Source organism: Macaca nemestrina, chromosome 15, assembly GCF_043159975.1.
Source record: "Macaca nemestrina isolate mMacNem1 chromosome 15, mMacNem.hap1, whole genome shotgun sequence".
Taxonomy (NCBI): Eukaryota; Metazoa; Chordata; class Mammalia; order Primates; family Cercopithecidae; genus Macaca; species Macaca nemestrina.
The window spans coordinates 90,857,438-90,872,490 of NC_092139.1; the positions used below are offsets into that span (position 1 = coordinate 90,857,438).

At 45.6% G+C, this 15,053-nt stretch overlaps 1 protein-coding gene across 14 annotated transcripts in view; it reads right to left on the reverse strand.

Annotated features, from left to right (window-relative positions):
- Positions 1-15,053, reverse strand: part of LOC105497407 (calcineurin binding protein 1) — a 165,848-nt gene that overhangs the window by 142,861 nt on the left and 7,934 nt on the right. For all 14 annotated transcript variants that reach the window (XM_011768474.3, XM_011768470.1, XM_011768473.3 and 11 more), the window contains 3 exons: positions 4,486-4,563; positions 3,842-3,934; positions 1,576-1,689 (listed from right to left, as the gene is read on the reverse strand). In XM_011768474.3, coding sequence (XP_011766776.1) covers positions 1,576-1,689; positions 3,842-3,934; positions 4,486-4,488 — 210 coding nt within the window. In that variant the 5' untranslated portion in view covers positions 4,489-4,563. The remainder of the gene's footprint in view (positions 1-1,575; positions 1,690-3,841; positions 3,935-4,485; positions 4,564-15,053) is intronic.

A 15,053-nucleotide genomic window follows, 5' to 3' on the forward strand; every position in this document is an offset into this window, starting at 1 on the left:
CATTCAACACCACTCTCCATTCACCCTGAAAGGCTTGCCCCAGCAAGTCCCTCCAGGACACCCACCAGTCAGGCTGAATGCTTCTTAGGAGTCAGCTGTGGTTCAGGACCTATTTATGCCAATCTTCTGCAAAACTGTAATTATGTAATTAACATTAAGTATGCCGATGCAATATGAGTGTAAAAAGAAACTGTTCTATATATTTTCCGTATTTTTCAGTTGCTTACAATGAGCATGTTTTTACTATTATAAGCAAGGAGGGTGCTAAAACAACCTTGTGAGGCTGAAAGTGATATAAGGCTGAAAGTGATATAATGCGCACAGAAAGATGCACACACCTACAACTAAAAGGCTGACACATGACCATGCCCTTAGGTAAAAGGCTCCTGCCTAGCAACTGCTGGATGCTGGGCCCACCCGGCATTCCACCATGGCCTGAGAGGGAAGACCAACATGCCCTCCAACTGGTCCATAACCAAAGCTCAGTAAATATAGAATAAACTAATTTTCCCTCTCTGGGTCCTCACCCACTTCCTACTAACAGGAGAGGAGGAGGTCACAAGTTCCATACCCCTAATTCCAAGGCACTGTAACCAGTAACCAAAGAATCTTGACAAGCTATATAATCAGAAATACAAAGAAATACCTTGAGTGAGAGAAGGAATAGATGCTATCTCCTGACAGTTAGAACTCAGTATTCTATGTCATCGGCAGCAAAAACCATCAAGGTTTTTTGTGTGCTTGAGTCATGTCTGCAAGTGTCTGTATGCCTAGCACTGTAGGAGACTCTGCTCAACTGAAGGACTGTGCAGTCCAGTAAACACCCATGGAGCTTATCTGCTTCCTTAATGCACATCATCTGCATGTTTGAGTACTTGAAAACAAACGTCTTTCCTCCTAATGAAATATACACCTTCCTAAATTAATTTCAGGTTGGGACCAATTCCCAAACCTCCAGTCAACATCTACAGTCAACTCAAGGATTAACTCACTCACCACTACCATAGTCCCCATGCTGTACCAGGTCTTGCTCTGACTGCCCCTCTCTGCTGTAACCAGTGTCCCCAATCCTTCTGATTATATTCAAAACTCCATGGCATGTCTACACAGACTTGCCAAGCTCATGGTCTTTCACTCAAACGGCATTTGCTAAAATGTGCTGCCAACAGGATCATTAGGTATCGGCAAACCACGGACTCCAATTCTGGTTTGAATGCTTCACTTACTTGGATGGCTTTGAGCCATCAAGACCTCACTAAGCCTCAGTTTCCACATTTGTAAAACCCAGCTACTGGGCAGAGTGGCTGTGAAGATTAAGTAATAACGATAGCTGGCCTTTAACAAGCACTTACACCAGGAATCATTCTACATGCTTCACTGGATTTACTCAACCCTCATAAAAACTCAATGAGGCAGATACCCTAGAGGTGGGGAAATACGGGCAGAGAGGTGAAATAATGTTTTCGAGGTTCCCCAGCCAAGAAACAGGAGAGCAGAGGTAAGGCCCAGAGCACCCAGCCCCACAGCCCATGCACTAACCACCACGGCACACTGCCTGGCCTGTTGGTGCCTCACCTCCCGCAGCAGGCGTGCCTCCAAGAGCTCATGGTAAGCTTTGGCAGACTCCTCAAACCGGTCATGTTTCTGCAGATCAAGGGCCTTGTGGTACAATGCAAAAGCCTCTGCTTCCTGCAAATCAAGACAAGAGATGTTTTCATACAGCATAAAGATCTGTCTTTATTAAGCCAAAAATGTGTGTAAGGCAGGGCTACAGTCAGAGGAACCAACCATGTGATTAGATAGCTGGAACTTTCAGCTCCCCCACCTCCCAACTTCCAGGAAGGGAAGAGAGGCTGGAGATTGAGCTGATCACCAATGAGTTAATCAATCATGCCTATGTGATGGAAGCTCTATTTAAAAACCCTAAAGGACAGGGCTCAGAAAGCTGCTGAGTTGGTGAACAACATCAAGGTGCTGGGAGGGTGCCACACCTGGAGAGGGCACGGAAGCTCTCTGAATCCACCCCATACCTTGCCATAAACATCTCCTCCACTTGGCTGTTCCTGAGTTGTATCTTTCATAATAAACTGGTAAATGTAGATAAAGTGTTTTCCTAAGTCCTGTGAGTCGTTCTAGTAAAGTATCAAACCTAAAAGGGGTAGGAGGTAAGAATCTCTGATTTTATAGCCCAGCTGGACAGAAGTGTAGGTATCCTCGCACTCAATGCTTGCAATTGGCATCTGAAGTGAGGGCAGTTTTGTGGGATGAGCTGTTAGTGCTGCAGAGTCTGACACTAACTCTGGATAGCTAGTGTCATAACTGAATTGTAGGACACCCAGTTGGTGTATGGAGAGTTGGAGAATTGGTTGGTATGGGGGAAAAATACCCCAAACATATGATGTCAGAAGGGTTGTGAGTAAAAAGTTCAGTGTGAATGGTTTCCATTGCAGGCAAGGCACAGCGGCTCACATCTGTAATCCCAGCACTTTAGGAAACCAAGGTGTGAACCGAGGAGTTCACAGCCAACCTGGGCCACATAGAGAGACCCCTGTCTCTACAAAAAATTTAAAAATCAGCTGAGCATGGTGGCCTGGTGTCTGCAGTCCTAAGCTACTCAGGAGGCTGAGACAGGAAGACTGCTTGAGCCCAGGAGTTAGAGGTTACAATCATCTGTGACCATGCCACTACACTCCAGCCCGGGTAACAGAGTGAGACCCTGCCTCTTAAAATAAACAAAAACTGATTTCCTTTTTTTTTTTTTTGAGACTGAGTCTCGCTCTGTTGCCCAGGCTGGAGTGCAGTGGCATGATCTCCGCTCACTGCAACCTCCACCTCCGAGGTTCAAGCTACTGTCCTGCCTTAGCCTCCCTAGTAGCTGGGACTATAGGCATGCACCACCACGCCCAGCTAATTTTTATACTTTGAGTAGAGACGGGGTTTCACCATGTTGGCCAGGCTGGTCTCGAACTCCTGACCTCAAGTGATCCGCTCACCTCAGCCTTCCAAAGTGCTGGGATTACAGGCATGAGCCACCGCGCCCAGCATGGTTTCCATGTTTTTCTACTCACCATTCTGCCATAGCCTGATCATTGCCTGGGGAGGATGACAACCTCCTGTGGGAGGGAGGGGGCACTGGGTAGGTTGAACCTCACTGACATGCCTTACAGACTAGGGACAGGTGACTAGTAGACTTCTGAGACAGCTCTGGAACTGTCCTGATTTCTACCATAAAATGCAGGAGGGTGAGGAAGGAGGCATACGTTTATTTCAGGGAAAACAAAGGCAGGAGCAAATCCCTGTTACACTAGGATAGGACAAGGGTATAGAGATGAATGGATGGAAAGAAGGAAGGCTGACATGGAAGAGATGCCAGGCCTCATGGGAAAGAGGAGTGACCAACAATCTAGGGAGTTGAGGTTGGACCTGGCTCCCTCACTAACCTGGAGGGTGATCCCAGTCTAGGTTGCTCCCCTCAAGACTCTCGTCACACTATAAAATGAGGGCAATACACTAGGGAACCTCGAAGCACCATCTACCATTAATATTCTACCATTCCCTGGGTATCCCAACTCCTGAGGGCTGCACAAGGAATGGGGTGCATGGAAGTGGGCCTGGGGGCTGAACTGGCCTTCACATACACTGACAGAATAAATATAATTTCTCCTAAGTATGATTGTCTCCTAAGTAAAACAGGTTTAACAGGAGATGGAGAGCTAACCATCTTTCAAAATGGTATTTCCCCCTAAAACTCCACTGAGGAGATGTCTAAATGCATTTAAAATGAGGTAGCATCTATAGAAATGAGAAGGTCCACCTACAGAGAAGACCTTGCATTACATACCTGAGCCTCCTTTGTCTGGGTTTTGTGACTTTTAAAGCTTCCTTCATGATCATCCTCAATGGTGGAGCTGGCATTTAAGGCTGCAATTCGAATCTAGAAACAGGGGTTTGGTGGAAGAGATAAGTTGCTTTGAGATGTCACTCATCTCTTCAAATACCCACAGATGAATACAATTCTGCTCCAGCATATGATCTATTCTACCTTGAAAAGCTATGGCCTTCTCAGATGTAGGAAATGAACAAAAATTACCCTCTAAAGAAAAAAAATAAATAACGGCGGCCGGTGGGGGGGGGGGGGTTGTGCCAATCTGTGCAGAAAGTATATCCTCGGTACCGTCCACCGCAAAAGCAACAGACACTGGGGACACCCCAGCAACAGCTCAACACAGCAGAAGGTAATGGAACAACAGATTTCAACAAAACATGTTAACTTTATGTGTTTCCAGCAACTGTGACAAAGTCCTACAAGCTGCTTCAACCATTAGGCAAGCAATCTCATACCCTCAAAGGTGCCAACAGCTCTCCTGGGAGGAAGGCTATTCCATAAGAGCCTTCAGAGTCTAACACAAAAATGCTCCTCACCCCCAGGAGTAAAGTAACATAAGAACACTGATGTCCGCAAAATAGGCAGGCATCAGTCCTTACCATATTCAGAGAGATTCAGCACTGCCACGCAGCATCACTTCTCATTACTGGAAAAGGTTGCCCCAGTCCACAACTCTCCTAGAAAGGAAATAGGACAAACTGAGACAAGGCCTATGAAGAGCCAGGAAGGTCACAGTGCCAAGGTCCACCAGGAACCAGTCCTGAGCTCTATGCAGACAGGCCAATGAAGAGCTGCCTTGGGACAGCAGTGTGGTCTAACACACAAGGAGCTCCTTGGTCCCTCACGATAGCATTCATCATTTCCTGGCAATGCACCAGGTGTCAGGCACACAAAAGAGTGACAACAATCCCTGCCCCCAGGGATCACTGCTAGGAGAGGTAACAAGCCTATTATTTTTTTCAAAAGCTGAAATGATACGAAAAGAAACACAGGCAACATCTAAAGGCAGAAAAGAACAATTCATTCAAAGGGATTAAGGAAGGCAAAGGAGTAAGTTACTGCATTAAACCTTGAAGAATAGAATACACTGCAGTGGAAGACAGTGAAGCAAAGAGGCAGGGAGAGTGAGGTGTGATGGGAAAATTAGAAGACAAGGCCTTAGAGCGGGGATGTGAATGGAGGATGGAAAGGTAGTTGAGGGCCAAGCCACAACACAGAGGCCATGAACTTTATCTGTAAGCAACAGGGAACCAATGGATGTTTTAGGGAGAACAAAATGTTTTGCCTATGTTTTAGAAAGATAATAGAAAAATAATTAGAGGTGGGCAGACTAGTTTGGAGGCTGCAAAAGATCACAGGATTGGCAAAGATGTGGAGATTTAGAATCTCATGCATTGTTGCTGGGAATGTAAACTGGTGCAGCCCTTGTGGAAAACAGTCTGCTAGTTCCTCAAAATGTTACACAGAGCTAGCATATGACCAGGGAATTCCACTCCTATGTGTATCCACCCGACAGAAATGAAAACACGTCCATGCCAAAAACTTGTTCATGAGTGTTCACAGAGGCGTTATTTCTAAAAGCTAAAAGGTGGAAACAACCTAAATGTCCATCAACTGATGAATGCATAAATAAAACGAAGTATGTCCATACAAGAAAGTATTTATTCTTCAGTCATAAAAAGGAATAAAGTTCTGATACATGCTACAACACGCGAGAACCTTGAAAACATTACGCTAAATGCAAGAAGTCACACACAAAAGAGCATATATTTTCTGACTCCAATTATCTGAAATGTCCAGAATACGCAAATCTACAGAGATAGAAAGTAGTTTAGTGCAGGGGTCCCCAACCCCCAGGACACAGACCAGTACTGGTCCATGGGCTGTTAGGAACTGGGCCACAGAACAGGAGATAAGCAGCAGGTGAGCAAGCATTATTGCCTGAGCTCTGCCTCCTGTTGGATTAACAGCAGCATTGGATTCTCCTAAGAGCATGAACCCTATTGTGAACTGTGCATGCGAGGGATCTCAGTTGTGCGTTCCTTACAAGACTCTAACTAATGCCTGACGATGTGAAGTAAAACAGTTTCATCCAGAAATTATCCCTGCCCTCTGCCTCCGGTCCATGGAAAAATTGTCTTTCAAGAAACCAGTCCCTGGTGCCAAACGGATGGGGACCGCTGGTTTAGTGGGCTTGGGGAGAAGGACAACTGGGGAGCAATCACCAAGAGGTTCCTTTCTGGGATGACAAAAAAGTTCTAAAACTGATTGCAGTGGTGGTTACACAACTCTGTTAATATACTAAAAACCATTGAATTCATACATTTTAGGTGAACTACATGGTGTGTAAATTATAAAGCTCTTATTTTTAAAAAGATGCCAGGATCCCAGATGGACCTGTGACAGTAGGGATGAAGGGGAATCCCACTAGGAGGTAGACTGACAGGACCTGACACCTGGGGGGCTGGCCCGAGGAACCGGGATAGGGATATGCACACTACCAAATACGTCAGGGAGGGCAGGAGGAGGAGCCGTTAAAAGTCCTAGCTGAGAGGCTGGCAGAAGGGCCTGGGACAGCCCAGCAGGCAGTGGGACAAGCCTTAAACAGACAGACTAAACACATACTCCACTTTTATCAATTAAAATAACTGCTAGTGGCAGGACTCAGTGGCTCATGTAATCCCAGCACTTTGGGAGGCTTAGGTGGAAGGACTGCTTGAGCCTAGGAGTTTGAGACTAGTCTGGGCAATAAGATGAGACCCTGTTTCTATTAAAAATAATAATAAAATAAATTTAAAATGACTGCTACTGTCATCAGTGTTTACAGCAATGACTTCTAGCACAGGCTTTCACAAATAGGCTCTCAGTTCTCCTAGGGTTCATGAAAGGAAGGAAGTACTTTCTCACAGACAAAGAAGATTCAAACTTTTCCTAGACTGATAGCTGTTTTATCTCCTGGGTTCCACATTTAGAAAAAAAAGAATACTGCTAATCAAAAGTTTGGAAACTGCAGTTTTTGTGTTTGTTTTTGTTTGTTTGAGACGGAGTCTCTCTCTGTCACCCAGGCTGGAGTGCAATGGTGCGATCTTGGCTCACCTCCCAGGTTCAAGCAATTCTCCTGCCTCAGCCTCCTGAGTAGCTGGGACTACAGGTATCTATCACCACGCCCAGCTAATTTATTGTATTTTTAGTAGAGATGGGGTTTCACCATGTTGGCCAGGCTGGTCTCGAACTCCTGACCTCAGATGATCCACCCACCTCGGCCTCAAAAAGTGCTGGGATTACAGGCACGAGATTATGGTAAGCCAGCATGCCTGGCCAGAAACTGAAGCTTTATCATAAGCTATGCCAAGATGGACACTGGGACCACTATACAATATGAAAAAAGTAGAAACTATAGCATTAAAACCCTCCATCTAGGCTGTTATCAAAGCAAAATAAAGTCAGAAAATAACAAGTATTGATGAGGACCTGGAGAAACTGGAGTCTTTGTACATTCCTGGTGAGAATGCAAAATGGTACAGCTATTATGGAAAAGGGTATGGCAGTTCCTCAAAAAATACAATACAGAATTACTACATGACCCAGAAATCCACATCTGGCTACATACACAAAATAAATGAAAGCAGGGACTTGAACAGACACTTGTACACTCATGTTCATAGCAGCATTATTCACAACAGCCAAAAGGTAGAAGCAACCCAAGTGTCCAACAACAGACGAATGAACATGTGGTGTATACATACAACAGAATATTATTCCACCTTTACAAGGAAGGAAACTCTAGCACATGCTACAACATGAAATAAACTTTAAAAACTGCACTAAGTAAAATAAGCCAGATACAAAAGAACAAATAGTATATGATTCCACTTACAGGTGGAAAATAAAATAGGAAAATTCATACAGACAGAAAGTAGAATGTGGTTGCCAGAGGGGGAGAGGGCAGTGGAGAGTTACTGTTTAATGGGTACAGCATTTCAACTTTTCAAGATGAAAAGAGTTGGCCGGGCGCGGTGGCTCAAGCCTGTAATCCCAGCACTTTGGGAGGCCGAGACGGGCGGATCACTAGGTCAGGAGATCGAGACCATCCTGGCGAACACGGTGAAACCTCGTCTCTACTAAAAAATACAAAAAACTAGCCGGGCGAGTCGGCGGGCGCCTGTAGTCCCAGCTACTCGGGAGGCTGAGGCAGGAGAATGGCGTAAACCCGGGAGGCGGAGCTTGCAGTGAGCTGAGATCCGGCCACTGCACTCCAGCCCGGGCGACAGAGCCAGACTCCGTCTCAAAAAAAAAAAAAAGAAAAAGAAAAGAGTTTTGGAGATGGATGGTGGTGATGGTAACACAACAATGTGAATATACATAATGCCACTGAGCTGTACACTTAAAAAGTGGGTACAATAGTAAATTTTGTTTGCATATTTCATAATTTTTTTAAATATCCAGAAGTAAAACAATCAATAGAAGAGTTTCCAATTAGGATCAAAGTTGAACTTGTTTTCAAAACACAAAGACATTACTCCAAATAAAATCTCTGACAGGCTCTGATCATCCTCAAGGCAGGCCAACAGCTCATGGCCAGACCTGCAGCTCAAGCAACACCCTGATGACTCCCAGTAAGCAGAACTTATAGCCCCAAGGGCCAGCTATGGAGCCCACTGGAGATTAGAAGAAGTGGGAGAGCCTCTCAAACCCCCACTTGACAGCCACTCTCCGGTGCTCACTCACTGGGCTCTGTGCACTGAATTCCAAAACACTTCTAATTCCATTGAGCATCACATAGCCTCCATCTGAACTGCTGCCTTCACTTACAGAGCAGTCGCTCAATAACTACCCATTGGTCGATTTTTTTTCACCACTATCTTACTGTAAAAATCAGTTGTCCTACCTAGACCTGGGGTTGCAAGAAGAAAAAATGGAAAGGACACTGTATTCAGAATAGGAAAATTTCACAGTGTGACTGAGCTGTGTCTCAGATACCTGACCCCCTGATCCCTTACAACCCTTGGTGTCCTTGTGTATAAAATGGCGACAATAGCTTCACTAGCCTGGAGCTCCTCTGACCAGAGACCAGCAGACTCAGCTGGGATTCCCTATGTCACATCCACACTGACTTTTCTCCTGCCCCCTGCCACCCCACAAAGGCAGGAGAAAAGTCATGCCAAGCCACAGGGCTCTCATCCACTCATGCCAAACCACAGGGCTCTCAACCCACTTTCTGCAGGACAGGTGCTAGCTCCAAGTCATGGCAAGTCTTCCTAGATGCCAACTGGATCCACCTAGGAAAAACAAGGGAGGGGCCCGTGAATGGCTGAAGGATCAGGTCTCTGTGTGGCGGTGGCAGGGTCCATGTGCATGGGTAGGAGAACATCAATACAGCCATCATGCCAAGGCCAACCTATTCCACAAGGAAGAAAGCAGCTCGTCTGCTTCCTAAGTAACGTCTCGAAGGAACGCATCCAACCACTACCAGGATGGTGCCAGGTGGGCCTGTGCCTTCCCCTGGAGCATATACTTCTTTGCCTCCAGGACTATGGTGAGTACAAGTCCAATCTCAGAGCTGACAGGAGATGGCCTCTCAGGACAGATGAATGACTAAATAACTACGCAAGCTGGAGAAAAAAAACAGTGAGCTTCAAATCCAGAGCAGGGTTTCTGGCCCAATATGTTGTCTGAGTCCCTGCCCCAGACCAATCCCTCCCTCCTCCTCCATAAAGAAGGCACCTGGGCCGGGCGCGGTGGCTCACGCCTGTAATCCCAGCACTTTGGGAGGCCGAGGCGGGCGGATCACAAGGTCAGGAGATCGAGACCACGGTGAAACCCCGTCTCTACTAAAAATACAAAAAATTAGCCGGGCGCGGTGGCGGGCGCCTGTAGTCCCAGCTACTCAGGAGGCTGAGGCAGGAGAATGGCGTAAACCCAGGAGGCGGAGCTTGCAGTGAGCCGAGATCGCGCCACTGCACTCCAGCCTGGGCCACAGAGCGAGACTCCGTCTCAAAAAAAAAAACAAAAAAAAAAAAAAAAAAGAAGGCACCTGGATTCCCTGAAGCAACAGCTCCCTGAGTACCATGATCAGCAGGGCCCAAACACCCTGAAAAGAGTCCACAGTGTAGGAGAAGAAATAGAGATTTCAGGCTTCCTAATTATTTTCAAAATTGTTCTATGTTAAAACTCAAGTCAACTGTCCCCACTAAAAGGGTACCTGTGCTGGCTTTTACATAGTCTAAAAACAGCAGCACTTGGCACCTCTCCAAATCTCCAGTCCATCCTAGACATTTACAAAGCACATTCACATTATCTCACTTGAATTTAATGCAGTCTTACAAAATAGGCATTATCATTCCCATTTTCCAGATTAGGGAATCGAGGCTTAGGGAGACTAGCTGACCTGCCCAAAGTCATAATGCTAGAAAGAGACAAAAATAGGACTCAAAGCCCAGCACTCTTTCTAGCACAGCAAAAAGTGATGTGCCTTGGCAAAGAGTCTCCTGCCTGCCCCTGGACACACACAGCTGTGAGCTATTATGCTTTAGCTAAGAGCCACAACTGATGCCCTGCAAGGGCTCTGAACAGGTTTGCTGATGGCCATAGAATAAAATTGTATTTGCTCAGGCTGTTGGGCTATCACTTATGCTGCATCAACATCACTCTATAAAGCAGAAAACAAAATTTCCAATTGTCTAATAAAAGTACCAGCAAAAAGCTCGTCAATGCCCAAGTATTATATGCTAATCAAAAACTCACAAAGACCAGCTCCCATTTTATAGGGAGGCACCTCAGGCTTGCCACATTAGGTGATTTGCCTCAGGCTGCCCAGCTGGTCTGCAGCAGAACCCAAGCTTTAAGCTGGGCACCACTTTTCAATGTGTCTCCTGGGCACAGACACATACTGAACTGAGGCATACTCGTGGGTATACAGTTTTACTGTCTACACAACATTTAATCAAGGAGAACCTAAAAAATTATTCTCATATAGACTTATCATATACATTAAGCCCATGAGACCAGCACCCCTTCTGCCCACTGCCTTCTATTTCCACTCCATCATTACCACTCTTCCTCAGCTCCCTCAAAATTTCCCGTAGCAAAATTAAGAAGAAGCCAGAATAATGGACACACTGGGAAGACTGTAGGGGCTTTGAATATGTACTGTATAATACCCTTTACTAGTAACAACCATCTTTTTTTTTTTTTCTTCAGAGACAGGGTCTCACTCTGTTGCCCAGGCTGGAGTGCAGTAGCACAATCTCACCTCAGCTCACTGCAGCCTCAACCTCCTGGGCTCAGGCAATCTTCCCATCTCAGCTTCCTCAGTAGTTGGGACTGCAAGTGCATGGCATCATGCCTGGCTAAGTTTTTAACTGTTTTTTCGTAGAGGTGGGGTCTCGCTATGTTGTCCAGGTTGGTCTTGAACCCCTGTAATCCCATCCAGCACTTTGGGAGACTGAGGCGAGTGGATCATGAGGTCAGGAAATCAAGACCATCCTGGCTAATACGGTGAAACCCCATCTCTACTAAAAATACAAAAAATTAGCCAGGCGTGATGGCGGGTGCCTGTAGTTCCAGCTACTCGGGAGGCTGAGGCAGGAGAATGGCGTGAACTCGGGAGGCAGAGCTTGCAGTGAGCCGACATCGAGTCACTACATTCTAGCCTGGGCGACAGAGTGAGATTCCGTCTCAAAAAATAAATAATAAATAAATAAATAAACAAATAAACAAATTTTTAAAAAATTGATCAGGCACTGTGGCTCACGCCTGTAATCCCAACACTTTGGCAGGCCAAGGCAGGAAGGTGGCTTGAGCCCAAGAGTTCGAGACTAGCCTGGGCAACATAGCGAGACCCTGTCTCTACAAAAAAATTTTTAAATGATGGCCAGACTTGGTGGCTCATGCCTGTAATCCCAGCACTTTGGGAGGCTGGGGTAGGAGGATCCTTTGATTCCAGGAGTCTGAGACCACCCTGGGCAAGATAGTGAGACCCCCATCTCTAAAATAAATAAAATAAAATAAAATAAAATAAAATAAAATAAAAATTAGCCAGGCATGGTGGCGTGCACCTGTAGTCCCAGCTACTGAGGAGACTGAAGTGGGAAGATCACTTGAACCCAGGAGTTTAAGGTTCAGTAAGCCATGATCACACCACTGCACTCCAGCCTGGGATACAGAGTGAGACCTTGTCTCAAAATAAAAAACAAATTTTTTTTAAAAGACAAATCAAGTGGAGAAAAAATAAGGAGACAGATGATTGATCTAAACAACAGAATAGAGGAGATGATATAGATGTATATCAAACTCCACACCTTGATAACAGAAATGATATATTCTTCTCCAGTGCTCACAGCACATTCACGCACACACACAAAAAACTGCTCACGTCACAAAGAAAACACCTTCCATCAAGTAAAGATAATAAAAACAGGGCGCAGTGGCTCACACCTGTAATCCCAGCACTTTGGGAGGCCGAGGCGGGTGGATCGCGAGGTCAGGAGATCGAGACCATCTCGGTTAACACGGTGAAACCTCGTCTCTACTAAAAATACAAAAAATTAGCCAGGCATGGTGGCGGGCGCCTGCAGTCCCAGCTACTCGGGAGGCTGAGGCAGGAGAATGGCGTGAACCCAGGAGGTGGAGCTTGCAGTGAGCCGAGATCCCGCCACTGCACTCCAGCCTGGGCACCTGGGCAACAGAGCGAGACTCCGTCTTAAAAAAAAAAAAAATACTAAAAACAACACTTGCCAATCATAATGCTTAAAACTAGAATTTACTAACACGACCATCACCACCAACAGAAGAAGAAAGGCGTGTCTATCTAAAAATTTAAGAATCTCCTGATAAACAACTTCCAGATAAAAGGAAATGAATGAAAATGTTGGAGAAATTTAAAGAAATACTAACAGCCAGACATGGTGGCTCATGACTGTAATCTGCCTATGATCCCAGCAATTTGGGAGGCTGAGGCAGGAGGATCACTTGAGTCCAGGTGTTCGAGACCAGTCTGGGCAACATAAGGAGATCTAATCTCTACAAAAAAATCTAGGCCAGGCGCGGTGGCTCAAGCCTGTAATCCCAGCACTTTGGGAGGCCGAGACGGGTGGATCACGAGGTCAGGAGATCGAGACCATCCTGGCTAACACGGTGAAACCCCGTCTCTACTAAAAAATACAAAAAACTAGCCGGGCGAGGTGGTGGGCGCCTGTAGTCCCAGCTACTCGGGAGGCTGAGGCAGAAGAATGGCGTGAACCCAGGAGGCGGAGCTTGCAGTGAGCTGAGATCCGGCCACTGCACACCAGCCTGGGCGACAAAGCAAGACTCCGTCTCAAAAAAAAAAAAAAAAAAAAAAAATTTAAAAATTAGCTGGGTATAGTGGCACATGCCTGTAATCCCAGCTACTTGGGAGGCTGACGCAGGAGGATCATTTGAGCCTGAGAGGTTGAGGCAGCAGTGAGCAGTAACTGCACCACTGTACGCCGGCCTGGGTGACAAAGTGAGACCCTGTTTCAAAAATAAAAAAATAAAAAATAGATACTAACAAAAAAACACACATCACATGTGAAAACACAATGTAATCATCTAAGGGAAAAATAATTATATGATTATCTCCATAGAAGAGAAAGTCTAACAAAATTCAATATCCATTCATAATAAAAAAAAGCTCAAAAAAATATAGAAATTTAGAGGTACTGGCCGGGCGCGGTGGCTCAAGCCTGTAATCCCAGCACTTTGGGAGGCCGAGACTGGCGGATCACAAGGTCAGGAGATCCAGACCAGCCTGGCTAATACGGTGAAACCCCGTCTCTACTAAAAAATACAAAAAACTAGCCGGGTGAGGTGGCGGGCGCTTGTAGTCCCAGCTACTCGGGAGGCTGAGGCAGGAGAATGGCGTAGACCCGGGAGGCGGAGCTTGCAGTGAGCTGAGATCCGGCCACTGCACTCCAGCCTGGGCGACAGAGCGAGACTCCGTCTCAAAAAAAAAAAAAAAAAAAGAAATTTAGAGGTACTTTCTTAATATAATATAAATATACCTTAGTCCTAAAGCCAAAATCTTATTTCGTGGGCAAACACTAGAGGCATGTCCATTAATATCAAGAACAAAGCAAAGATGTCCACTATCTCTGCTACTATCCACCGGTGCAATATTAGCCAATGAAATTAGAAGAGAGAAATCAATTAGAGGTATAAAAATGGGTAAAGGCCAAGCGCAGTGGCTCACGCCTGTAATCCCAACACTTCGGGAGGCCAAGAAAGGTGGATCACCTGAGGTCGGGAGTTTGAGACCAGCCTGAACAACATGGAGAAACCCCGTCTCCACTAAAAATACAAAATTAGCCGGGCATGGTGGTGCATGCCTGTGATCCCAGCTACTCGGAAGGCTGAGGCAGGAGAATCGCTTGAACCCAAGAGGCGGAGGGTGCAGTGAGCCGAGATCGCGCCATTGCACTCCAGCCTGCACAACAAGAGCGAAACTCCGTCTCAAAAAAAAAAAAAAAAAAAAAGTGGGTAAAGAAAAGCTATCACTAATTGTAGATAATATGATATACTACCTGGAAACCCCAAAATCGATGATAAAATTTATTCATTAATAACTCAGTGGGCTGGGCATGGTGGCTCATGCCTGTAATCCCAGTACTCTGCAAGGCTGAGGTGGGTGGATTGCTTGAGGTCAGCAGTTTGAGACCACCCTGGCCAGCATGGTGAATCCCTGTCTCTACCAAAAATACAAAAATTAGCCAGGCGTGGTGGCAGGCGGTGCAATCCCAGTTACTCAGTTACTCAGGAGGCTGAGGCAGGACAATCACTTGAACCCAGGAGGCGGAGGTTGCAGTGAGCCGAGACTGTGCCACTGCACTCCAGCCTGGGCGACAGAGTGAGACTCCTTCTCAGAAAAAAAAAAAAAAAAACACTCAGTGAAGTTGCACAATATAAAATTAATACATAAAAATCAATAGCCTTCATATATACAAACCATAAAAGAAGACATTATGGTAGAGAAAAATCCCATTTACAATAGCAACAAGATCATTAAATACTTAGGAATAAAGTTAATTAAAACTGTGCAAGAAAAAGTTTAAATCACTATTAAAAGACACTAAAGTTAACTCGAACAAATGAAATGACATCCCCTGTTCTTGGACAGGATTCAAAAATATAAAGATATCAGTTCTTCCCA